General features: G+C 41.3%; 1 protein-coding gene across 14 annotated transcripts; it reads right to left on the bottom strand.

The window, feature by feature from the left end:
- Positions 1 to 730: 730 nt before the first annotated feature.
- LOC125772277 (inositol hexakisphosphate and diphosphoinositol-pentakisphosphate kinase) lies at positions 731 to 27,793 on the bottom strand. 14 transcript variants are annotated; one of them, XM_049443863.1, is made up of 15 exons: positions 27,510 to 27,793; positions 20,909 to 21,523; positions 20,320 to 20,646; positions 19,290 to 19,380; positions 18,304 to 19,222; positions 18,122 to 18,240; positions 16,610 to 17,925; positions 16,208 to 16,330; positions 15,741 to 16,116; positions 14,132 to 14,197; positions 6,288 to 8,777; positions 5,098 to 5,538; positions 3,160 to 3,304; positions 2,501 to 2,891; positions 731 to 2,176 (listed from the first exon to the last, which is right to left on the bottom strand). In XM_049443863.1, the coding sequence occupies exons 2-15, from the start codon at positions 21,299 to 21,301 to the stop codon at positions 1,145 to 1,147; spliced, it is 8,229 nt and encodes a 2,742-aa protein (XP_049299820.1). In that variant the 5' UTR covers positions 21,302 to 21,523; positions 27,510 to 27,793; the 3' UTR covers positions 731 to 1,144. The 14 variants fall into 14 exon arrangements, with proteins under 14 accessions (XP_049299820.1, XP_049299784.1, XP_049299852.1 ...); XM_049443827.1 differs by having other exon boundaries at positions 27,224 to 27,793; XM_049443895.1 differs by lacking the exon at positions 20,909 to 21,523 and adding an exon at positions 26,239 to 26,969 and having other exon boundaries at positions 27,224 to 27,793.
- Positions 27,794 to 27,800: the final 7 nt, after the last annotated feature.

Here is a 27,800-nt window from a genome sequence, read left to right on the forward strand (position 1 = left end):
GCATAGGACCAACGAACTTGATTCGTTTGGGGACGTTAGAAGAGAAAAAACGGAACGATCAGAACTAAAAACATAAAATGTACCATGCAATCGTAGCTTACACACCAATTTATTACCTGTAGCAAAGGTATCTAAAGTTCATTGTAACGAAATAATTTACATGATGATTGCAGCATTTATTTCACATCACATCATGCTAGATTTTTTGAATGTACCAGGGTGAAGAAAATCAGCATAGAAGAAAAAAAAACGTTGTACACGTACTAAATTTATCATGTGAATAAAAATAAATGCACAACAGTAAAAAAAACAAGACATATCTTAGTTTAATTTAATTAAAAGCACAATGTTAATTTTTTACAGCATAGGAAACCCGCCGATTGAAAACAGAAAAAAAACCCAAAAAAAAAAAATAAAGCACCGAGTGGTGAATAAAATAAAAAATATTAAAACTATTTAAGTTAAAAAACTTAATATGTCCTTAAACTAAACTTAAACTAAAAATCAAAGAACCAAACGGTGTACCACAGCGCAAAATAATTATACAACAGGTGGCGCTAAATGTGAATGAGAAGAATGACACATAGATGGCGCTGTCGGGTTTTGGTTATAACCTATATACTACATATAACTATAGTTTGAATTACTAATTTTTAAAACATGTACAAAATTAACATAAAGCATTAAACAAAATACACTATTGTATTGTTTTAACACAAAAACGGGAAGGTTTTCTTTTATAGTTTAGCTTTATTGCATTCATTCCCCCTACGTTTATTATAATAATTTATTCATTAACACGTACAACAGTATTGGTAGCACTAAAATGCTACTCTGAGCTACTACCCTGCTACGGATAGTTTCAAGCAGATATTCCGGAAGGTCTTGTGTGAGGCTAGAGCACTTTGTGGTACATAGCTAACGCTATGTTTTTGCTAATTCAAATTCTTGGAGTTTATAATTTAAACATGAAGCAAATGCTTCTGATGCTAGTATCTATAGACTCGAACAAATTTGGATTTGTTACCTAGAACTACCTGTTTATGCATACTTTTTGAAGACCAACAACAACGGATTAACATAAATTATACAGCATCGAAAGCACAGCCAGTTCCACACAGCGTTTACGTTTTCAAGGTTGTAGTTATTTAGCTAACGAAGGGTTCGGCACGTGTTCCTGTTTCTGGCTGGAAGCTTGCACTTCATCAACCGTGTTCAACTGTTCCGATTCTTGTACGATCGATGTCGTGAAGCGTCCCTGACTGCTGCTGATACCGGCGCTGGAGTGCTGCTGGCGAAGTGCACTTTTACTGTGCCGATTGGTTTCCACAACAGGACTATCACTTACCCGTCGAAGTCCTCCACCCCCATCAGTGGAAGATCTGCTCGCGTCCTGTTGCAGTTCGATACTAAGCTTTTGGTGATCTGTTTTGCCGTGGAAGCTCTTTGTGACGCGGGTCAATCTCGGTGGTTCGATATAACCTTCGCGGATAACCAATGCACCGGGTGTGTGAATCGAGAGTGATGTCGATCCAGCAACATCCTGTACTGTGGAGGTTAGTGTTCGTTGCTGTGAGCCTGTTACGGACGCTAAGCTTTTCAGGAAACTTTTGTTCGGTTCTTCAGTCGAGCGGACATGCGGAAGTTGTTCTTGGTGACGATCCGTGCTTCGTTCATTGTTAGGCATCTCTTTGCGCAACTCATCAAACGACATGTGCAATGTCTGCAGCATCTGCGGATGGTGTTGCTGGTTGTATGGATATTGATGTTGACGACCCAGTTGTACTGCACACGCTGATCCTTCAACCTTATGCCCTTCACCACACCACTCATGCGCTTTTGGCGTGTACTTTGCCTCCACTGTTCGGCTTTCCTTTTCATACAGACTGATCTGCCGCTGGATGCGACTACCACGCACACGGTTATCCACCTTACCACCGCTGTCTAGTGATTCACCTCTACCGAGCACCTGTTCACTGAAGGGGAACGAAGCAGGAACTGTACCGGTTATACAAGAGCTACTACTCGGCACAATGTCAATGGCGGATGGAGCGGAATTCAAATCCAGGGTTGTCTTCAACGGCCATTGCTGCTGTTCCTGCTCACCAACACTCAAGCACGTGTCGGTGGAGATTGTTGCATCTTCATCATCTTCCTCGGTCGTGTTTGCCGTCGTCTGCAAAAGCATAATAACAGATCATTCGTATTGGCAAGAACTAACCTTAAGTTAGATAGATCTTGAAATTATCGTTGAAATTAATTCGCTTTCAAATTTACGCATCTTACATGAAGTTTTGCGAAGACTTCAAGGTATTTAAGATTTTGGATATTAATCATGATCCATCCGCCGATTTTTGAGCCCTCATGATTATATTAGATTTCAATCCTCATAATCCATGGAGACCTTACCAACTTCATTACATCCAGAAAAATGAACCGATTGATGCGATTTGATTTTCTACAAATTTCAATTTCTATAACATCCCTTAATATTACTTACCAAATCATAGTTTTTTGTTGAACCTTTCGTTGCATCGTTTGTGTTGCTTTCCCAATCAGAGCATCCGCTAACCGGTGTTAAATCTCCACTAATGTCCATGGTGGAGCTGCGCCGAAGATACGCATCAACAGCAGAGGCAGTTTCCAGCGATCCGTCACGGCGCACCGCCGTAACAACAGTGTCACCAGAGCAAGCAAGATGTTGTTCATCTTGATGTCTCGCTTCTTCCTCTCCGCACTTACCGAACGATTCAACCGTGGCTAGATCCATATGCGGATGCTTCGGTGACATCCGCGCACCGGATGCGGCGGATGGTTGTGGATGAGTGAACAGCTGCGGCAGTGCTACTAGCTGCTCACTAGTACCGCCACCAACAATGGCCGCCAGGCTGCTAATTAGTGCACAACAACAAGTAAGGCCAAAGGAAATCATGAACATCGTTTCATCGTTTCAATCCTTGGTTAGTCTATGTACACAAAAATGATGAACGTTAGGAATCCCATTTTCTTTTCCAGCCCGATGAGTAACACATGAAAAACCAAATTAAATAACGACACAACGAATAGATAAAAACGCGTACAACGTAAACATTTCTCGTGTTGAGGTTTTAGGAGAAAGTATAGTATTCAAGTGCACTTTGCTGGAGTTTGAACGCTTACCCATCGGTACTGCTTGTAATGCTTGCGGACATGTCACTGCTCGGGCAACCGCGCGAATAAACCTCGGAGTAGTTAGGCGAGGAAGGACCACCGCTCGACAGTGCACTGATGCTACTGGTCATACTGCTCGAATGGTCACTCCAACCTGCAGGCGGATCCCGTGATCCAAGCATTGCATTATACAACCGTGCAGAAGCAGACGTGCATAAAATAGATACGTACGGATTAGAGCATGTTAATAAGGTTAGAGCGGCGTTTTGAATGTTACAGTCACTGACCCAATCATGCGCATGATTTATGTGACATACAATTTTCTATTGTATTAAGTGTGTTAGCTTCACTTAGGATTGTTCAAAACAGAATTTGCAGAAACAAAATGAATGCAGGATTTTGAAAGTTAAGCGTTGAACATGATAATTATAATTTATAGATTACACACCACTAAACAATGAAACAGAAAAAGGCATACAATCGAAAACAAAAACCCTTCGTAACGATTAGAAAATCATACCTGAATCGTTGGTTTAAACTTAAAAAAACAAGTGCTCATTTGGCTTGATGAGTTTTTTATGATTTAAAATATGTTTACTTGCTAAATATGATAAATCGTACGAAATCATTTGTTTTTGCTACTGCAACGTTCACAAATTGATAAAAAAGAATCTCAAACTATAATAGAATAAACGTATCGTAACGTAACGTAACGTTACGTAACAAACCTAAACGTATCGTTGCTTTTGTTTTACAATTGTACTAAATTATACTAAGCTTCTCGTCCATAGAAGCACAGAAAGTGTCATAGTAGTAGTAACGTTTTAGCAGTTTTATAATTTTGTTTACATGATACCGCTTCTTGAGCAACTCACATTAGAAAGCATTAGATCATTCACAACTTTTATCACAAATTTGTTTTCCTATGGTTTTTAAATTAGTACAAAATAGTGACTAAATCCGATTTGACAATGATCGTACCTGAAATATCTAATAGGGGCTAATCACATTAAGCGCGATTTTTGTATCACAATCACACGTTAGTGGTAAATTAAATTGAATTTTGGAAATATTATCGAATTGCCAAAAAAAAAACGTTTGTTTAAAATGTATTTTACAAAAATTGGGTCTCACTAACTTATTCATTGACTACACTCAGGCACTTAAAATATTGCACAACACCAAGTACACTAAAACATACTAAGCTACTAAGAAGACGGTTCGTCGTTTCCACACACACTAAGCGAACGATAACGCTTAATTTCTTGCGTTTGTGTTTGCACCAAGTAGCCGTTCACTAACACCAGCTTGCTTTAACTCATTCGTGACAGCGTAGTGAAAACTTCAAGCACAAAATGGACCAAGAAATTTAAGCTGCTGTACGTGATAGCCCCTAATATCTCTAGCCTAAACAAACAAAAATCTCATCTCTTACATAGTTTTTTCTTTACAATTCAATAGCCCTTTTTTAACAACCTTGTTTTATGCTGATTCAAGCTCTCTGTTGGTTTGTAATATACGTTTTGTATCCCTAAATATGGTATCTAAAAATATACGAAATAAACCTAAATATCAATCATTTTTGGACGGATAAGTAAAGTGTTTCAATTTGGTAAATATCGTATACATCAGACTATAAATGTCGGATATGTCAGAAAATATATGAGAGAAAACATAAAATAAAACTTTGTTGTTTTTTTTTAAAACAAAACCTTTTGCCTGCAACGATCACGAATATTCAATTTCCAAGTTTAAATTTCTTCAATCATTGTAGCATTGATGCATTAACGAAATGCATAACTATTTATGCTTGAGAAACCTTAATAAAAAGAACGTAAACGAACAAAGAAAGCAACTATTCTAAACTGCACACTGTGTGAATATTCAGTATATCCTTCGGGTCTGTCGTGAATCTTGCTTGTTTTTGTTAACATCGTTACAACTTACTCTGCTGCGCTCCTGTAACATTAGCACCATTATTAGACGTAGTCCCGGCACCAGGCATTCCTGCTATTCCACCGGTTGATGTCGCCGCTCCCTGATGACCAACCGATGCGAACGGAGCAAAGTCCCGGCTTCCTACACGGCCGGTGCTTTTTTCCTCCACACCGCCCGTTAGTGGAGCGATTGAGGATGGTTGCGCTAGTATGGTGACACCCTCCGGGAAGTTCTCACGATTCACCACCGACAGTGGACTTTTGGATCCGACGTTGGCTAATGTAGATGCCGTCGCTGCATTCATCAGGGGATGTTTCGGTGGCGGTGAGGATGCGGGTGTTTTAAACAGTGGCCCAATTGTCATACGCTCCAGAAACGCATCCAGTTGTTTGAGCGAAAGCGCGTTGTGTAATGTTTCCAACGGGCGTATTGGTGGTACGCCACCGAAACCTTCTCGAGGAAATTTGAGTTTGAAATTCGAAATTTAAATTAATACATGAGCTACAAAACAAAGATTGCCTTCCGTTAAGGACTGTACACCAGTTGTAACCCTAGAGTCCGCCCTAGACTTGCTCGTGTTGTGCTCTTGCTGTTTGGTTTACTCGTTTCTCAAACGAACTCGTTTTTTCAAGTTTTTTTATGGATAGTTCTCCCTTAGCAAGAACTGACTATCCGGCTACGTGGTAAAAATAAGAAGAATCACCAAGAAGAAGATATCGTCACCAAGATGAAGATATCATGAAGTTTTCTTCAAATGTTTTTTGTCAATTGTATAGTCAAAGATTCCAAGAATAACCAATCAGTATCCAAGAAATTGGAACATTTATTGGAAATACTACAAATAAGTAGTTCTAGGGTGACAGTTCTGCAACTGGTCGTTTTCGACACCTGGATTCACCAAGGAGTTGACGCAAAACGTTCTCAAACAAACGTCCTGACACCCCATAGAGCATGCAAAAAGGAGCGTTTTAGTCACAGCTTGATCTGGGGATACAGCCGCCGTGACGGTCACACAGCAAATTGTTCATGTGTAACTTGAAATTGAAACCGCAAACGTTACACAGTTTCCAAAGTACTTCAGACTATTGTTTATCCGGGACTCAGGCTAGCCGTGTTGTGGCTCAATTCCATCTTACCATGAACAATTTGCTTGGCAAAGAAGAATGCAAACGACACGACACGACGCATGACTGCCTTACCTGACGGTGATGCGGTGCTTGGTATCATATCGCGCAAGTTTGGGGCGGACGAGCTGCCGCTGATAACCGCGGTACTGAACAGACTGTTTGTGCTGGTCGCCATCTTTTTACTGAAGGTACCTAACATTTTAAAGTAGCTCATCTGGCCGGCAATGCTGTGCCGCTGGCGTCGGACCGTCGTAGCATTCGATGTTCCCGTAGGCCCTCCGACACCGGTCCCGGCGAGCCCTCCCGCTGACGACGAGGGTGTCGAGCAGCAGCAGCAACAGCAGCAGCAACAGGACGATAAGGAGCCGGAACCATGCGACAGTGCGCCCGGTCCTGCCAGCCTAGAAACGGTGGCCGTACCACCGGCACAGCAGTACAGACAGCTGCCGGTGATGGTGCTGCCTGTGCTGGTGATATTAGTGGCTGTATCTTCGTTGGGTTCTGCTGCTGTTGCTGTCTCGCCTGCCCCGGACACCGTCGTCGTCGTCGTTATGGTTGTAGTGGTTGTAGCGGAGATAGCGCTAGCCATCATCGAACCGTAACCAGCACCACTGCTACCGTCTATGGTATACGATTTGACGAACAGTTTGGTAGGACAGTGAGGTTTTTTGCGTTCGGTAACGACAGGGACCAGCGACGGCATGGTTAGTGAACCAATAGCGGACGAGGTAGTCATGTTGGTGGTATGAACAGAAGAAGAACAAGTCGAAAAGATGTTACTTGTGTCAGCCACAGATGTAGCGCAAGAAATAGCAACGGCAGAACAAACGGTGGTGTCAGTAGTGGTGACGGAAGTAGACGTAGCCACAGTGGTAGGAAAAGAAGTCGTAGTAGTAATAGTAGCATTAGTAATTAAAGTGGTTGATGTACAATCTACATCAGCAGATTGCGTACGGTTATTACTGGTAGTGGTAGATAGGGAAGCGGTACGAGGATTTGTAATGGCGGTCATAATGTTTTCCAAATTTTGATGAGTCTCGACACTACTACGGGGCAACATGGCAATATTGGATGGGACGACTTGGGTAGATGGTGCTTGATTAGATGGCGACAGAGGCAACGGAGCATTAGATGAAGTATGGGGACAAGAGCATATGGACGCAGGAACACTTCCATCGTGTTCGCTTGATGGATTAGCGCTACCACCGCATGAACGATGGATGGCGTCGTGATGAGTACGGGTTGAAAAATTGTAAGCAGTTTGACATTGTTCGTCGTTGCCGTCTTTACCAGCACAGTGCGAACGACCGTAGTTCGAACCAAACGAGGGCAGGATTTCGATGAGCGTGGACTGTATTCTTTCCGCCTCGTAATCACAATCAAACGATCGTGTCTGTGCCGTACCACCAGTATTGAAGAGTTGCTTCAGAAGTGGCTCACTATCGTCGTCGTCTGGTGGTGGTGTGGTGAGCGTCACAAACACAAGCTGGTTCGCTAAGTCCACCAAATGATCCGCTGCTTTTGCCGTACCAAAATGAGGTCTAAAGCTTATTCCTTTTTCCAATGTATTAGACGCTTCGGTCCAGGCGATACCTAACGGTAGCGATGGATCGCTAGCGAAACGCGTCATCGCACGTACTGGGTAACGTACGAGCCTTAAGCGCCCATGATCACTTAAATCGTGCCGTATGACTTTATTCCCACCCGGTACCTGGAGCGTTGACGGGTGAGATGCGTCTGGCTGCGATACCCCGGCGGTAGTGTTACACCGGAAACGTCTCACACTAGGGTACGGAGGACTCAACGATCGACTTTGACGTCCGCTAACGTTCACTTCATTTACATCGTACGTGTGCAAAGCAAACCGTGGCATTTGAGACGCCCAGCAGTATCTGCAGGAACAGTTTGTATGACCTGCACAGTATCTATCGTTCGCATCCATCAGCAGTTCGTCGAAACTGCGTGTCATCAGTGACATAGTACGGTGTTCATTCAGCTCTGCTGAAGACATTTTCCTTCCACACGGCCAACAATTCTCGTCCACATTCGTGTGGTAGCGGTCTGGATCGTTTGAGAAGGTATATGAGAGGGAGCGTCGCAGATAGTGATGACTGACGGCACTCTCTAGTTCGGAGTCATGCTGACCGAGTGCACTGTAGTACCTTGAGGGTTCTGAATCGCTAGCATCAGTATCGTTTTCGTCCTCCGATTCGGAAAACGACGACACGTAGAGTTCCTGATCGTCGAGATTCGGTGTAAATTCATTGATCGAATCCAAACTGTAGGAAGATTCTGGTGGACCAATGTACAAGCTGGGTCGGGTACTTTGCTTTGAGCTAACATCAATATTCTCCTCTTTCATTGCTATGTTTACTTCAGTAGGCCATTTCTGCACGTCCGCATCATCGCATAATGGTGCAGATGAAGAATTTACGCCCTCTTCCTGAGCTTGTAAAGATGGCAACGCCGAAAACGTCAGATCTGCTTTAACGAAAGATCCCTGAGATTCCAATGTGAATGACTCACAAACGTCGCATCGTTCGTATCCTTCGCTCTGAAGGTCTGAGCAATGTTTCAATGCATATATTACATATTTACGGTTGAACCAAAGCGTTAAAATGAAGGTCCACATGAGGAATGGAATGGAAAAATGGGGAAAAAACACAATAATGGGAAAGGTAAACATTGAGAAGCAGTTATATAAAAAAATCATCCAACTCCCAAGAATCACGAAAGAGTGAGAAGATACGCCAAAAAAGAAAATGGCGTAATACAGCATGATAGATAGAAACATACAAACGTAGTGAATGTTTACATGTTTTTGTTTTAGTAATTGGTAGCGTTTATTTTATTCCAATAGTACACAGCAAAGAAAATCGAATGTCGGAAATCACACCAAATACACATCGAAACATTAACACGCACACACGGCGGCACGTCGGCACAAGCAGTAGGCACGATTAGCCAATATGCGTGAATTCAAATGGATAGTTCGTAGCATATAAATATATTTAAAAAAACACAAAAACACAAAAGTTTTCACATTTTTATGTATTAAGATGGTAAATGGTAAACATTAGCGCGTAAATTATAATAAACGCAACCAAAAAAAAAATAAGAGAAAAATATATAACAATTCGCTCATTGGCAGTAGAAGGATTAAAAACAACATGTCTCGCAAAAAAAAACAAAAAAAAAATCCATTCCCATTGAGATAGCATTCAAACCAAACAAATAGAATAGACCACGCCAACACACAACATACACACGGCAAACACGGCAAAATGCAAAGTGCACGGCCACATTCCATGAGGGTTGTACGAAGGTGAATTATGTTTTTTTTTTTTATTTTTGTGAGTGAGTGGACAGTAAAGTAGAAAACGGAAAGGAAAAGAAAAACGAACGTGTTAGAAAATGGTAAACCAAATCCGTAAAGCAGAAATCAAATATGTTAATAAAATCCACATTGCAAGTTTCGGGCCGGGGGAAAACACATTTTTTTGATTATGTGTAAACGGAGTGATATCGAACAAGTTTGTTCGACCGCGCCGTTTATAGCCAATTGAGCAGCGTAAAATATTACGTAAAGAAAAAAACAGTTAATAAACAAATAAAATGATTAAGAAATAAATTCAAACAAACAAATTTTCACACATCAGGCACGCATCAGTAACAGTTCAAAATGTTGCAAATATACAGTTACCATATTAAAGAGATGGTTGCGACCATCGTAGTGTGGCAAAACCAACATCAGAGAACAGTAGAGACGATGGAGCAATTTTAATGAGACGAAATAAGGAAAGACACCAAAAAAATTGCGCTAAGTCAACAAAGTGTACGTATATTGTTCGATGGAGCATAGGCGTGAATCCGAATAAAAAAAAGAGAAGACCAGGAAAGGGAAAAGAAAAGAAAAACGACAAAGAAATTAGAGAATGGCTAAAGCAAATTTGTCATCAACAACAACAAAAACGATATTAAAAGAAGAAAATTTATGTAGATGCAATTGATTAAGCAATGAGGATGCTTTGTAATAAAAAAGCAAATAATACAGAACACCAAAGAAAACAATATAATGTTGGACTGTTTTCTTGGCATGTCATGTTTGTCACAGCATGTCACCGTAAACATGCAGAATACATGTTGTAAGTTGGTTCACAACTTTAAAAAAACGAAGCTTATAAAAAATTAATTAAACATTTTAAATTTAAAAGCTTAATAAAAAGAATGAATTATTATGTCTTTAAAAAATGTGACAAAATGAGGACACATAATAGATAATTCCGCAATGCGGCCATCTTGAATGGACCATTTCTATGATGAGTATCCTATCATACTTTTAAGTATACAGTATGGACCATAAAAAAATGCGATTTTTTTTCAAAGTGTGTTCTTGGGTATATAGAAGCCATATTTTCCTTTTAATGCGGACATTTGTGTAATCTCTAGGATCCAAGCTGATGTAGAGGATCTTAACAAATCTGCAAAACAAATTGTGGAGACTGTGGAGATCCTCCTCGATGGACAAAGTCTCTGGAAGCCAGGAAGTGGACGTCCACACGGTCGGCTCACCCTTCATGGGTGATTAGATCCGTGATAGAAATAGGAAAGCGAAATTCGAAACGATCCATCCGGCAAAAGATGCCAATATCTCTCAAATGTCGGTGCAATGATTGCTCAAAGAAGACTTAAACTCAAAGTCCAGTATAACGCCATGTAATAACGGACCGCCTCAAAGCACTGGGACTGGTACGATCGAAGATCTTGTAGGATGTGTTCTTGAAGATGCACCCGACCGTCTTGATCTCTAAACTATTCACCATCGATTCTGCGACAGGTTTATCCTGGAGGATATTCCAGAGAAGGTAAAGTTTATCAGTAAACATTCCTCAGGAGTTGCTCTGAAGATGAATACCCATGTCTATCTGGGAATTTTGAAGGAGAAGACCTTGGATCAAAGGGAACTTCGATGAGCACCACCAGGACGTTATTCAAAAAGACGAAGCCTCATCCGAGTACCATGAGAATAAGATCATATAAAGCAGTGTGAAGATTTTCGCATTCTTTATGGCCCATACAGTATATCCACATGAAAGAACTGAGGTTTTTAACTGTTAAAAATAGTTATGAGTAACAAAAGTTCAATTTGCACAACGATACACATCATAGGAAGTTTGATGCAGTGTATCAGAAACAGTTTGGAATGATATTTACTATAATAAAGCATAAGAATGGATGAGCAAATGTGGTTAATCGACTCTCGATAAGGAACGATCGAAAAAGCAGATCCTCATTTCCCCATCATGGCAATGTGGCCAGATGGGTAGTTTTCTTTTAAAGATGAACAACTTTATTAAAATATCATTTTGGGTTCGAACACGTTTCAATCTGTTCCACATCTAGAGTCAGTCATGCTTATCGAAAGCCAAATGTTGCTGTTCCTTAAAAGCCAAACACAGAACAAGGGGAATGTAAGGGAGGAGGAGGGGTTGTGGGTGTCGGGTGGAAGTGATTACGTCGCCATCTTTGTTTTTCACATAGAAGGATGTTGAATGGAAAGGAGGAAAGAAAAAAAAAACTCGAGCTAGCGCCGGTAGCCAACCAACCGAGGACACGGATCAATTGCTGGCCAGATGAGTTATTAATAATTCATTTACATTAGTTATCGATTTATTACCGCGATCTGTATGGAAGCCCAGCATGCTTTTGTACTGTACTGTAACACCATCGGTTATTGACCACTGCTAATATTATGTACTATTGCCGTAATTCTGTCGAACGCAAGTTGATTAGCGGGAATGTAGCATATTAGTGTTGGATACTTATATTTTAACAAACCAGAAACAAAAACAAAACAAAAAGGTAGATGTGAAACTAATAGCCACAAAACGAAAAAAAGGTACAGGTGTTTAGAGTAGACAACTTTTATACCAAATTATAAACATAGTACCCCGTTTTCGTGCTTAAGCAACAGAGACTAACAACAATCCGAATGGCTACGATGAAAAAAATTAGTACATGACAGAAAGCAGGGCATTATAGACAAAAAAATGCTACATACAAATTTTGTTTTTTTTATTTATTCACAAATGACGGCCGGCCCAGGGGCAGTTGTATTATTACACGTCTCGATGTAAAGCGTTTACGAGTTTAACTGGGCAAAGTTCTGAATTCTGGTACAAATCTGAGCTCCGTGGCATGATAGATCTGGACTCATACATTTTGTAAACCGTTCAATGTGTTGGTCGAGAACGCTTCAAAGAGAATCCATTCTTGCATGCGAACATCCAGAGTGCGTTGGGTGCGACAACTTGTATAGAATTCAGCAAATGGCTTTGCAATTCAGATAAATTCGTAAATCCAGTAACGTATACAACAACAACGGAAAATCCAAAAAAACTAGCGATCACGAAACACAGTCGCAAAATTAAATGATGTCACACATTATTCATAACACTATTAAGCTCGCTAACATCTAGAATAGAATATTATTGTTAACACTGAACGAATTTCTCACTTTTCAGCGAACAAATAAAATACTGAACGCAATTACATATATAATCATTATCGCTAAAAAAAAACAAACGTATGAAAATAATAATGGTACTATGTAAGTAACCCCCTAGGTACTATGCTAAACAATAAAAAGAGAGCAACAAACATAGCGTGATTTAGTAAAATTATTTTTAATATGATTAGTTGTAAACGAAACAGCGATGAGTTGATTTGCATTAAAATGATAACGATGTTTTGATATATAATGCATGATCAGATAATCGTGATCAATAGCAAATGCAAAACAGTAGATAAATTATCACAAAAAAATATTATGAAAATTATGTTCAATTATTGCATAATATATAAGAGATCGTTGCTATCGCACAAAATAGAGCGAAGTGTAGAATTTGAAAATAACACCTTAACAAGGGTGTGTATTGAAAAAAAAAACGTGTCAGTTAAGTTCACTTTTCTTATTTTACATAATATGTTTAAAAGACAACCCCTTTTTTTAATATAAATGAGTAGTGCACATACAAATGCCGTTCTTCCGAGAATTAAAAACAAAAAGTTACATACAAAACGGAAGCAGAATGCAGACAGAAAAGGGCACTTTAGATTAAGTGATAGTATTACTGGACAAACACTATAAATAGACCTGCACACCGTCAAATCCATCCTCAACTAACAACGCCAACAATCGGTACAGTCAGATCAATAGGTCCGTAAAAAAATCTCACAAAACTCTACAAATAATGCTCTATAAGGTACACGCCGTTTCGATATTAATTTATTCTGTAAAACAAATGGGCCAGGGAGTAGTTTGTTCACCTCAATGTACTTTATTCGTTCTACAAACGAATTGATCTGCTATACTCGATTCCCGAATAGTAACGGACGGACACAAGTGATGTATAAACAAAAATTACTAACTTCAATTTAATTTTTAAAGACGTCAAACGCGTCTAGATTCTATTATTTCATCATGTTCGTGTATAATGCAGAGTTTACGAGTTTAGCTGTCAAAGTCTGACGCCATTTTTGAATGCTGTACAAATAGAACTAAAATTTGCCGAAGAAGGAGTCATTCTCCTCCACAAATAGCTCGGACTTTGTCAGATAAAATCGTAAATTCTGTAAATACCAAACATACAAAAATATACAAATTAAAAAAAAACTATTTACAACGTATCACAAGTTATCTATTCGATCTCATTTACATTCCCGACTTTCTTGCTCAAATTCATTAGAAACTTGTCTAACAAATTTGTTTAGCATATTCCATAATATAAATGAAAAAAAGCAAATTTCTACAGTCGAGAGTAGAGAGATACGCCAAGAAAACAAAATATTGGATATTGGACCGTAGGAGATTAGACATGACAAATAAAAAAATAAATAAAACAAGATCACATTACCTGGTTCATGCAAATCTTTTGCCTTGCAACGTTCCGCCGATCCCCGCGATGTGGTCATGTTCAAAACTGTGACGTTCGTTACGTTCATTTGTAGTTGTGTTTGACGGTTTGCAATGTAGCACGAGAATAAAAAAAAGAAAAGAAAAATAGTAACAAAATCCATTATTGTACTTTTGTACGGCTTGTCAAAGTACGCAGTCAGTTCGTCACGTGTTGTTGTCTGGGAACTGACAGCATCCGATGTCTCTCATGTTAGTAGTGTGCGTTACGTATTGACTAATATTTAGTTAACAAAGCACCAACGAAGTATTGTGTAAGTATAAGTGAACGGCACAACAGTAACGACGAAGTTTAGTAAATACGGTTGAAGTTTGTTAAGTGACACCTGTCATCATTTGAGCTATGTCACACAAGATTCTCCAATATTACTAGCTACCTAACTGTCAAGAATGAATCTGTTTGAGACACAGTAACGCAGTAAGGAAGAAAGCAAATTTCGAGAATCCTTGAAAGAACACAAGATCTCGTCACCACGAGTATTTTATCTTGCGAATCAACGTCAACATCAATTGTTGTTGTTGTTTGTAAGTTTTGAGAGACTTTGATTAGTCTCTTTCGTCTCTCTCAACATCAATTGCGTCATATGTATGCAATATCTGCAATATTGGAAAGGACGAAGCGCCTGGATCATAGGCAACACGCACAACCGGGTTAAAAGGAGAGGAATACTAATGACACCTATGTGTCGTTTCGAGTATCAAATAAGGATCACAAAATCCTAGCATCACAAGATGTATAAAAAGTCCATGAATGGACGCGATCGCTAGACACCTGCAAGCGTTCTTCGGTGCATTTCGTCTCTCTATTGATATCTGGTCCATCTACCATTAGCAGTTTTATCAGCTACCTCTCATAATTCCTCAGAATAAGTAAACCATCGCTAGGGCCCAAAACAGATAATAATAGTATCATCAGACACGTCTTGAATACTATTAAAGAGACGAAAGAATTCCTTAGGAATCAAAATCTCTAAAAAAACATTCCAGCAACAACATCTTGAGTACGGCTCGGACCACCCTGTGACTTCGTTTCTGAGATGCTTAAGCGCAGCTCAAACAAAAACTCTTTACTTCGCAAGATCTGTACGGTTCTGTAGTCAAAAATAGTGAAAACGTTGAGAGTCGCTCAAGCTCAGCTCCAGGTTTATGCAGTAAAACAGAGCGTTGTACATATCATATGAAAATACTCTATCGGCTTCTCTCAACACAAGATCTGTTTGCTAAAAGACGATCCAGTGTGACGATACCGTGTAAACTCAAAAACTTTATTAAAAATACATGGAAAAGATCACAGATTGATGGAAAAAAAATCGTTCGCATCAGCGAGTACGAGGATAAATTTCTAAGTCACGATAATCAGGTGAGGCGGCGAATTAACAGCAGCTAACGAAACAGGTACTCCTCGACGTGCTGTTAATCCGCCGCCGAAAACTTTCATGTTATTAGTGCGCATTACTTATTCACCCATAATTAGTGGGAGTATTGTGTTTAAATAGTCGGACGAAACAAAATACGGCAACGTGCACTGTTAATCATTATTTGCTTTTTACCTCCTTTTCCCTTTGAACGGTGATGGTGCATTTTGCCATGATGGTGATGGTGCTGATGACTGTGATGGTGTTGCTGTTGATGTTCGAAGGACCGGGCCCGCGGCTCAGAATCTGGACTGAGCGGGCGTGTGATGTCTTTCGCATTGCCACAACCGAACGAACCCGTTAGATGGTGCTGTTGCTGCTGTTGTTGCTGTTGCTGTTGTTGCTGCTGCACAGCCAGCTCTTCGCTGAGACGTTTTGCCAAATCCATCGCCTCATGTCCGGATACGGTATGGCACGAACCAATCGGTATTGGTGATGACGATTTGATTTTCTTCATTCGACGCTCTTTCACTACAGCAGAAGCAGCACCGGCCACAATATTGTCAATGTCCTGTGGGATGAGGAAGTAATACAAAATACAGCAAAGGTTTCAATTGAAACAGTTGAGGTTAGGATATACAACCGCCCAAAGTATTACTTACTGTGTCAGCACGGGCCAGCGTCTTTGAAGGTGTATGTTGCAAAGAAGAGTTGTGTGAAAACGAGTTTTCCTCTTCAGTGTCGTTTTCTTCTTCGATTCTTGATGTTGTATCTTCATCACCACTCTAGATATTCGAACAGTTCAGAAAAAAAACAATTTTTGGAATTAAAGACCAAGAAGTAAACTTCAAACTACCGACATCGATAAAATATTTTCCGGAATTCTAGAAAAGATACATGACTCCTACCCTGATTCTAAAAGGCCATCAATCGAATCATTACGTAGTTTTCGAACCAACTTCAATGGAGTTCTTCATCATCATTCTTCATTGATAAATTGATTGAAGCGTCCATATCGCACATTCTTCGACAAACAATGGAAACCTAGCGCGGCAATAACTTACCGCATTTTTGGATGTCACAGAATCGTTTCGGCTATGCGGGCGAAAGCCGGGACCGGGTGGGAGATTTTTCTGTACACAGCAGTTGACACCCGGACTGAAGTGGAGTTCAACGTGAAACCGTTCCTCAGAACTAGGATCCTTCATAGGATCCTCATAAAGCATGATCACAATCTGCGACATGTAGTTTAGCTCCGATACCATGGATACGTATTCCATCGCGCGGCGCCATTGTTCATCAGTCAGGACATTCAGCAGACCACCGTGTCGCAGTACGGTTAGCAACGAGTGTACATGACTCTCGCTTGTGAAGTACAGTCGCGTTCGCACATGCCGTCCGGGGCTGGACACTCCGTGGCTGTAGCGTGGGTTCAGTCGATTGACACTTTCTTCGCCACCAAGTTCCTCAATATTTCGTTGCAGATCTGCCCGTATTTTCTTCAACAAAGGCGTACAAATTCCTTGCCCAATCGTCAGTTTCTCGTGCATTGTTAGACCATACTCCTGTGGGATGACAATATCGGCCAGATATTTGGCCGAAATGTACAATTCTTCGGCAAGATCAAACTGCAACGTGTGCTGGTTGTGCTGCAGATCGTACTTGATGCAGTCGTAGATGTCCGGTATCTTGGAAATGTCGTAGTTTTTGTTTTTGGTGCAGAAATCTTTCTCTATCTTGCCCCATCGTCTTCCCATTAGCTCCCATGTTTCACCATGGTAAAGAACTGCGTCGCGCGTTTTCGGATCATCCCGCTTGACCGCAACCACGGCCATTAGTGATCGAATCAGCGAGTGTACCTGTGCGCAACATTGCACAGGGTTTTTGACAAAATTCATCGCCAGATTGATGCTGATCGCATTGCCCGGATTGATCGCTGCCCGATCCTCGGCTGTAAACTCCCGATCGATTTGCATTAGCTCATGCAGGCGAGACTTTGCCATGTTCTGGTACTTGCTCGAATCACAATCGTTGTCTAGAAGCCCGTTCGTGTTGGCACTTTTCACCATCTGCACTAGTATAGGTGTTAGCTCTCCTTCGAGTGCCAGTAGACCTTTGGCAAAGGCGGCAGCCGTCATTTGCACACGACCTTCGTCGGATGCGTATATTTTTAGGTCGTGTCGAAAGGTGGAGTGTAGCCGCAACAAACCGAGACCCTGAGCGCCGGGACCCTCACCAACGCCCGGTTGACGGCTCTGACCTCCAGGGTACATACAACGAAAAATACGGCCCAATTCTTCCGCCTGAATACGCCCCGCAGGCGTAAGCTCACCACCCCATTTGAGTATGAGAACCAACGATGGTTCCTTCGGTGCATCAGCTAGTGAGAGGAAAACAAAACAGAAAAGGAAAGCAAATATAAATACAAACAATTCATGAGGTAGAGACATTAAACTAAAGAAAAGAAAAACAGGTAAGCCATACCTAACGTGTATGGAACACGAGTGCAATAATCATGTAACTAAGGAAATGATATGTAACAAATAACACAAGTGTTAGAAAACAAATGAACATACACACAAAAACAAAGGTGCTGCAATCGTGTTTACCATCGTCTGAGCTTGATCCTCTTGGTCGACCCTTGGGTTGATATTTCATCTGCACCTTTCGGTTGATGCCGGAAAAATGGCCGTACCTGAAATTGGAAAAGAACGTCAAACAAACACGTAGTACGCTGGCAATGTGACAATTTACATACATCTCCAGTACGCTTTTCAGTTGCTCCAGTTTACTCTGCTTCTCTTCTATCTCCGAATCAGCCGCTTTAGTCTGTATTTCTGCCAGGAGCGAACGGGCAATGTCTAGTATTTCTTGGAGTTGCTTCGGGCGCTTCAGCTTAATATGTCCGTACCGATATCCGTCGTACTTTTCGAAGATTTCGAAAAATTTCTGATGCCGTACCTCGACCTTCATCTTTTGCTTCGGTGTCCGGTCACCATGTCGGATGACGGCGGTAACGCACCGTAACTCCATCATCTTGCCGAACGTTGTCGGTACGATCGGTGGATCGTCCAGCTGAAATGGCACCGACCAAGGTATATGGAGCTGTGGTGCCAGCTCACGCAATATCATGTTGCCTAGTATCTTTGCACAATCGTCATAGTACTTGTTCGAATTCTTTACGAAGCTAAACCCATTGACGTCACACACGAACGATTTGCCGTTCGCGCGCAACAGATCAAATCCACACACTGTTTGCTTGAAGGCAAGGCACACTTTACGTGAAATCAACTTCTCCGCGTTGCTCAGTATCACTGGATAGCGTATCTCTTTACCATCGCTGTCTCGTTCAACTTTACCATCCAAGGCAGGGCTTTTGCGGGCTTCCGCATGCGCATAGTCCGGCCCGACCGTATACACCTTTACATCCGTCCCATCCGTGGGCATAAAATCTTCATAGATAAACGAACCCGTCTTCCGTACGCGTGATTCCGGCGAGTACACGCTACTTCGACTACCAATCTTGCGAAACAAACGTTGGCTGCCACCGCCAGCTGACGTTGGATAGTAGATGTATATGTTGTGATCTTCGGCGGAGACCGGCTTTTCTACAAATGGTTTGTTAAACACAATCCCATTCACCTCCACATGATCTTCCGATTCCACCAGCTCATGCTCTGGAAAAAAAATGAGAGATAAATCATATCACTTCCGTATTCAAATCAAGCAAATGTATATATTTACGTTTTGGATCCGGTGAATCTCGATCCAGAACAGCGTAGCGTGGAATTTCGATACCCTCCTTCTCCAAGATAGCATAGACTCGTCTGCGATCCTATGAGTGTGTTGTGGACATTAAACGATAAATATTTTAGAAAAATCTACAAATTGTTCCTAAATATTGTATACATAATCAATAGATATTAAAAAAATAGCTTACAATATCAAAATATTTCCTGCAATAAACTTACGATGCATTTTTTCCATATTTGGAAAAAAGTAAAGTTTTTACTAACATGTATCTCCTGGCAATAGAAATCCTATTAATCTTGGTCTTTTCCTTCCTTTGAATCATATGTTTTCTAGCTTCATTAAAGAGTCACCACTAGATGAAAGAAAAACTGCAGCTTGTCGTCAGATAGACCGATATATCCGCGTTTGTTCATTTGTCCAAAAGGTATCCGAAAGATATCAAGAAAGCGTACGCGTCGGTTTCAATGGCGGACATCCGGAAGAAAGTGGCCGAAAGAAGACCAAAAAAAAACAACGAGGACCAGGCAGGTGGGAAATCGGGGTTTTTCGGGGGATGGAGTTGGATGGAGTGTTTGCGTTGGTTTCCTCTCGCCCCCCCGCTTTACCTCCTGACATTGGTGGTGTTATTCATCACACCACGCCATTTTTTATTTCGGCCAGTCATTTCGGCATCCACCGGAAGAGAGGAAAGAAAAAAAAGGGATTCAATATACAGAATCAGTGAGGGGCAGCAATGTTTACAAATTTTAAATGACTTAGTTTCGAAACCCTGTTACTGCTTCTAAGCTCTAAACACTGCGTATGATCAAAGTAATTATTAATACCATTTCCATTGTTTAGTTTGTTTTGTTTCCAGTTGTATATACCGATAGACAACTGCCCACACCGTATTTCCCTGATACACAGACACATATACACACATGTTACACACACGGCGATGATCTCTGGTGTAATGAGATACATGATAAAGCATCGTAGATAACACTAGCGACTACAACCTAGAGAGCTGACCTGGACATACCTGGATATCGAACTGCATGTGCAGGTTGTTGATGACGTACGGTTGCCGCAGCTGCGCATACTGGATCGCCTTCTCGAGCGGGAACCCCTTGGAGTGGAATGAGATAAGACAGTCGCACAATGGCCACCGATCCACCGGTTCGCTCAGTATGATATCTTCCCCGATTACCACCATGCGGATGAATTCGAACTCCTGCAACCGCGTCAATATTTCTTTCATCGGTTTTGACTGTGACTTCTTGGACATGGCGCAAACTGCCACCACGACTTGCTTGCCGGATGTGGATGAGTCGTCCGAATCGAGCCCATCGGTCGGATCAAGATCACCCTGAAAGGAAAAAGGGTGCGCGCGCATGCGAAAGATAATAAACGATGGTTTGTAAAGCTCCAAAAGCCACCATGCTGGTTTTATTGGATGGTGTAAAATGAGTGCGACAACACATCGACAAGTGCTGGAGAAAGTAGCTTGAAAGGAGATCGAGATTATATGTGAAGTCTGATATGGAGGGTCTGATAGGGGAAGATATAAAAACTGGCAAACTAAACAAAATAGAACGGATATACTGATATGGGTCAGAACTCAATCGTACATTCATCATCGAACATTGTTCACAGTCACAGTACAGATGATCGTATATCGCCTCGGAGTCGGAATACGCCTGCCGGTCCAGCTCTGTATCCGAGTACGGTATTCTGTCTGGATCTTCATCATCCTCGTCTACGATCATCTGTTCCTCCCCATCACCATCCTCTGGGTAATCGAGACGATCGACGAAAAACCGTACGGGCTGTGTTGGTTCACCTTCGCCCACTAGCTGTTCTGTGGTTCCTGCAGCAGCATCTCCAGGAATGCTATCCGTAAAGGCGGGAGCCGTCACATTACCACTACCACGTCTTCGGTGATGCTGGATTGCTGGATTTGTACGATCACCACGGCGAAACTTGGCCATACGCCACCAATCGCGCAACCACGACCATTCCATTGTAATTATTGATCGTTGAGAAGGATGATAGATGGTTGATCGTTGATTTCTCCTCTTCCTTGACACGTAGTATATACACCTTGGCTTCTGATTTTATCCGCACAATTCGCTTTACAAAGTGCAAATTATTGTTTCACTGTTACAACGCACAATAACACTGTTGTTCATTATGAGTTTTATTCTTTGACAAATTACAAAACTACACATCCTGGAAATTGCGTCCTGAAGTATTGGAGCATATCACCATACCATTATTATCATCGTTTCCACGAGCATCATTTGTTGCAAATTTAAATTTCGTCATTTCAATACATATCCAAGGTCTTAACAATCATTTGTTGAAGGTCAAGATGATCACAACATATCTTTGCAAATTATCTTAAATGGGTCTTTCCGCTGATAAGATGAATTTCTAGTGAGGAACAATTGCCTTCACATTTAAATATCTGCGTTACGGGTCGTTTCCTCTCGCTCCATGGAGTTATTACCTTCACATTTAAACATTTACAATGCCATGCTCTGTTGTCACTAAATGACTATTTTTTCGACAAATAGATTGACTTGATAAAGTGAAATGTGATCCTCAGCAACAACCAGAGAGCACTGTATGTGTACCAGAGCGGCGCCGCCAAACGAATATATAGCGAAACAGTTTTGCAAAAACATTACGTGTTCTTTAGAAAATGACCATAATTGGTCAATGGTTCAATAGTGTTCGTATGGTTTTAAAATAAATGCTCGTGTAGAAGTACTGTTCGAACACATGATTGAGTTACCTCCTCAACTTACGCACTGCTGAAAGTAGGCAAACAAACAACAACAGCAAAAAAACCTCACAAGTCACAACCGCTCAAAATACTTAATTTCCAACTCGTTACTAGCAAAACCCACAACTGCAACCGAGCGTTTTTTTGTAATTGGTCTAGAGGAATCTAGGGGGAAAGGGAAGGTTCTTTTGATTATAATTAGATTCTATCGTCGGTTCAAGTACACGACGTCCACTCCAGCGGGTGGCAATCCAATATTACCAATGTCAATTAATGCCGGCATCGGTACACGCACACTCTGCTGGTTCGTTTATTTAAACGGCCGGGGGGAGAAGAAATTGAAGAAACAAAAAACAAAAATTACGCCGAATCGATCGACTATTCCTTGCGCAGTTGCATCACGCGCATCAGTTAAAATCACATTCAACCCATGGATGCACATACGGTCGTGCTGTTTAACTTCATACTGCTTCCTCCATGCAGGTTTACATATTTTCAAATATGAAATAAAACAAATACCCCCCCAAAAAAAACTGACTTGTGTGTTAAGCGACGAACTATAAAACCCCAACGCCAACTACGCTACGGGAACACAAAAATAAACGAAACCGATGTTTGCATGTTGAATGGAACGCAAACGCGCAAAGGGGTTACATATTTTGCGTCTTAAACCGTGTTGTACCGATGGTTCGATGGTTCAATTGCCTTTAAAAAAGGGTATTTGCGTCGGTTACTGATAAATTCATCTTATTTCATTTGCGTACAAATCTATCCCAGGAAAGAAGAAAAAAAAAACAAATATGTCCGACGGCTGTTTGATGCTACTTATCTCCTGTGAATCTTGACAGTTGTAAGTAAAGTGAAGTACGCTTTGCTGACGTTACAAAAAAGGAGCTATAATCCTGGCTCGTTAATATTATAGCACGATACTTAATGTTGTTTTTTATTGTTTTAGTAGAATTAGTTTGTTTATTGTTTGAAACTAATTTGTGTTTCAAATGAGCTCATTTGAATGAACAATATAGCATCGCTGTACAGTGTGGTTGGTATTAACCAAACCAACAAACACCATGTTTAAAAGGCGAAACCTTGAAAACAACACGCACACACAAAAAAAAACTAACCAAATTCAATACCATCTAGCAAAATACGTCAAACCGGCAAACGGAAGATGAATGTATATTAAAGTCCCGTCAAAATAGAATGACAGAACCCACACTCAGTAGATAGTGGCGGCGGCGGCTCCTACTGTAAACATTTAGTGACAATCTCTAGACAAGCAAAATAAATTCCCCTGCCATCTCTAGAGGACAGTTTCGAAAAAAAAACCTTCAATCAGACCTTGGGTCATTTCCCTCCAAACCTCTCTTACCAATTGCTTGGTTGTGGGGGGGGGGGGGGGGGGGGCCGGGGGGGGGGGGAGAGAGGGGGTTCAGGGTTCGTTTAGCCGAATTTACGACGATCCAATTCGCTCTCCATTAAAGCAAAAGGTGAAGCGATAACGTTTAGTAAACCGGCTTCAATGGGGAAGAATGAAATTCGTGCCGTTACGACGTACAGCTACTGTCTTACTGTTGGAAGCATTCGGAATTCCACTCTAAAACATGACATGCCGTAAATAACGACGTTAACTAGAAGATGCTAAATACGGTGTGTCGTACTAAAAAGGTGGAATGATATTGTAATATGTATCCAGATAAGAACGGCTATAAAGACATGTTCATACACATGGGAAAATGTCTGTCTCGGTAGATTTTATATGACTTCTCGCTTAAATTGTTACCTTGTTAAGTCACTCCCGATCAAGTTGAGATTTCAACTCAAACCGGGCGTGTTACTAAAACCGTGCCTTACTGGCAATGCTATACGGACCGACCCATATTATTTTTATCAGCGTTTACATTTGCCATTTGTGTGACGTACGGGCGCTGCTGATAACATCCAAAGTGTGCCATTCACACACCGCAACAACGACAAAATGCAAAGGGAACTCCTCCAATCCCCGTTCACGCGCCAACTCCGGACCAATTCCCTCCGGGGATTGGTTTCGATAATGGAATTATCGAATTGATATTTTCAACCACGACACGTGGCACTTGAATCGCATTGTCACGATCATGTCAGCCGGGTACTCTTAACACTCTTTGCATGTTACCGCTAAGTGGAGAAGTTTAGTAATACATCACAACGGGCTGCTTGGGGGGCTTGGGCTCCCACCTCCCCCTCATCCGCCTTTTCGAAGGTTTAGCTTAGTCGTGTGCAATGTCATAGAATGGCAAGGCTATCGCCAAGCAGCCCACAAAGACAACGTGAAACCTGCGTATAATTGTTGTAACATCCAGCCTGCGCCACCCAGACCACTCTTATCGGGATATGTTTATCATATGATCAGCAAAATTGAGAAACAACGCGCCCTGGCAAAACATACACACAACTTTATATGTCGGCCCCCTTATTCACGTGATTTATTTGTTCGGGTGAAGTTCTTTTTTTTTGTTATGTGGTGTTTCACATTACAGGATACAGTTACTATCAAGCTAATGGGTATTTTCCCATGAAGCGGAGTAGTAACCGTAGAACTGTGGGAAACTCTGTGTCCCAGGCTGTTTTATTTACGTATTTCCACTTCTGGTGCGTTTTGTTTTTGTAGTTTTGCTGGAGGATTAAGATGCAAACAGTTGCAGGAGGTTTTATTAAACCGTTTTATGAGAGTATGTGCTGCAAGCAGCAGAATTTATTTTTGATTTTTTATTTTCACACAATGTGAAGGAATATAACAGAAGAATCGAATGATCGTATATTGTACTTTTTTCCCGTCACAAAACACTACACATTGTTGCAGCAGGCAAACTATAACACTTTATTTTAAATCGCGAACAGTTTTTTACACAACCAAACAGACGACACATTCATTAAACATTAAACATTCATATAAATCAAAACGGTTACAAAAACCATGCTCCAAAAACACGCATCTCGCTCTCGTCGCTTTATTCAATCGAACCTAGAATGGTAAACAAAAACACTGCGACGGTGAAACGCACGGGGGAAACTAAATTCGTCACGAATATTATATGCTCGTACGCGCAGCGCGCGTATAAAAATGCCCGGCCGTAATGGCACTGCGGAAGATAGACAGTGAACTGAAAATGCGCGCTTTAAGCGTGGCCGAAGATACCATTACCATGAAGCGCGTGCTCTGTCAGCTTTCTTCTCTCTCCTGCGAGAACATCATCCCTCTCATTAACGCTGGGGTTGTGGTGTCTTCACGTTTGGCTACGTGACATAATCCAACCCCCTTTACTCTTTGGTTAGTCCACCGTTTGCACCCCTCCCAAAGAAAGAACCCTTGGGTGGGCAGTGGTTTTGTTTTTCCCTCGTCTTTAATGCTTTAACTCGTAGTCAATAAATGTGTGAAAATCGATTCGTCGATCTTCGTTTAGTTACTTTACAAAATCACCCACCGATGGTTAGGTAGAAACAAAATCATTAAACTACGGAGACACCAATGTAATTAGAATAATATGCATTAAGTACATGCATTTAAACAGGTGAAACGAGTGAATTTAGAATTTAACGAGCACATTCTGGATGAAGACATGAAATGTATACACCGTTGAAAGGAATGAAAACAATGTTTTTTTGTTTATTAAAATGAGCAATTATATTAAAGACTCAAACCGAAACCAGTGTGTGAGGTAGAAGTTAATAATTTAACCCTGGATCGTAAATCACGAGTTCTTAGTGGAGTTTGATTACTAGTCGTGCACGCGCTGTTCCTCATTTTGAGAGACTATCGTGTTGCATCGGTGCATGTGCATGGGGCAGTGCATTCGCTACAAACGAACACTAACTATCCAAAGAAAAAAAAACAACAAATCTACCCAAAGAATAACAGGGAGAGCGACAGTACAATCTTCGAACGATGGTAGAAAGAGCTAGCTCCGTTTTATATCGCGCACAGTACGAACATTTATGATATGCTTACGTATACAACAGCTCCTTCAAAGACGCATTAACACCGCGAGGGAGAAGCGCACTCGTGTTATGTAATTTCAATATGATTTTTTGTTTGTTTCGTTTTGGGCATATATCCTTGGCTTCTTCACATCGTTCCCCGGGGGGTGCAGACTAGAAATGAATGAAAGCAGCGATGATAACTGCACTCACCTCATCGCCAACGTAGAATCCGGGCCGTCCAGCGGGTGTCTGTAAGGCGCTGACAATACCATCGCCGGAAGACGCTTGCTTCAGGCCCTGATAGCCACTCTCCAGCTCGGTGTAAGACATGTCACGATGATAAACCAATTTAGTGTGGGAAGTTCTGCGTACAAAATGAACAGGACATGCAGGACACACACCACACGGAAGGATGTTTAGAACGGTGTGCGGTTACGGATGAACGATGCTCTGCATCACCTTGGTTTGCTCGGGGGTTACTGCTTCCGATGGGTTTCGAACGACCGTGGGTTATGCTCGCAAATAGGGATCGAAACCTTTGCGGGGTTTTTCTTATCGCACGCAAAGCGTGCGACAACCCGCCCCAAGTGCTGATAAGACCCGATGACAGGGGTTGTCTATGTCGATTACTCCTCACTAGCTTTAGGCGAGTTGATCCACCAGCTGTGTGTAGTTTACGATGGCCGGATGTAGGTCCGCCTACACACTTTCATACAACCGTTTCACCGTCCAGTGTTTTGCAGCGCTCGTGCTTAGCAGATGTACCGACGTTTGGACAATGTTTACGAACCACACAAATCAAACGCACAAACACGTAGCCATACCCAAACAGAGCCAGATATAACACGTAAAAATGGATATTAATTGAACGCGCACACCGGACACAGATACAATTGCACGCACCGAAAACGGACGTGGTGCAGTTCGTACGGGAACAGTCACTTTGCGAACGGGGGGAAAAAAGCAAATAAAAGAAAAGGAAACATTACAGAAACAAAAAACCATAATTCATCGTGTAGCTAAAGTACTGAAAACCCAACCGAAACCCCACTGTGCTGGTTTTTATTTTTATGACGTACTAGGTACACGTCTCGAAATAGGAAAACCCTCAACACTTGGCATGATATAAAAAACAAAAACGAAAAAGGATGGAGATTAGGGTACAAAGGTAAATCAGTATAAATGCTGCACTTACATACACCAAGTAGCTTCCAGCTTCAGGATCGTACAGAAAAGTCATAGTTTCGGACCTTTCTTAACTAAGTTACTGGTCTGGTTTTTCAGTTTTTCGCGATCGAATTTTTGTTTTATAATACGATGCCGGTTTTCACTGTTGAATTGCCACCATCACCACACCACGAATGGCGATAGTTATTATGTCTTAACTACCTAAATTTAGTTTATGCCTTGACCGGAAGCAACGAAACAGTCCTTGCAAATGTAGAACGAAAATGTTTTTAGTGAACTTTTTTTTCCTTTACTTTTTGTAGGACGCTATCAGGTCACACGTTTGCCATTGATGTATTACTTCTATCGTTTTCCTCACTGTTTGTATATCACGATGAATTTTTAGGAAAGACTAGCAAATAAATTTTATCTGTATTTCTCAATTTCGGTACGATTATCACGGAAAAAAATACGACGCCAGCACAGCACTGAACTGATATGAACCATGCATGCGATTTTTCGGCATAATTTGCATCAATCCTTCCCTCATATTATATTTGCCGTTGGATGTACGTCATTTGAAACGTCAAAGTGACACGTGAGAT

Source organism: Anopheles funestus, chromosome X, assembly GCF_943734845.2.
Source record: "Anopheles funestus chromosome X, idAnoFuneDA-416_04, whole genome shotgun sequence".
In the NCBI taxonomy this organism is placed as follows: domain Eukaryota; kingdom Metazoa; phylum Arthropoda; class Insecta; order Diptera; family Culicidae; genus Anopheles; species Anopheles funestus.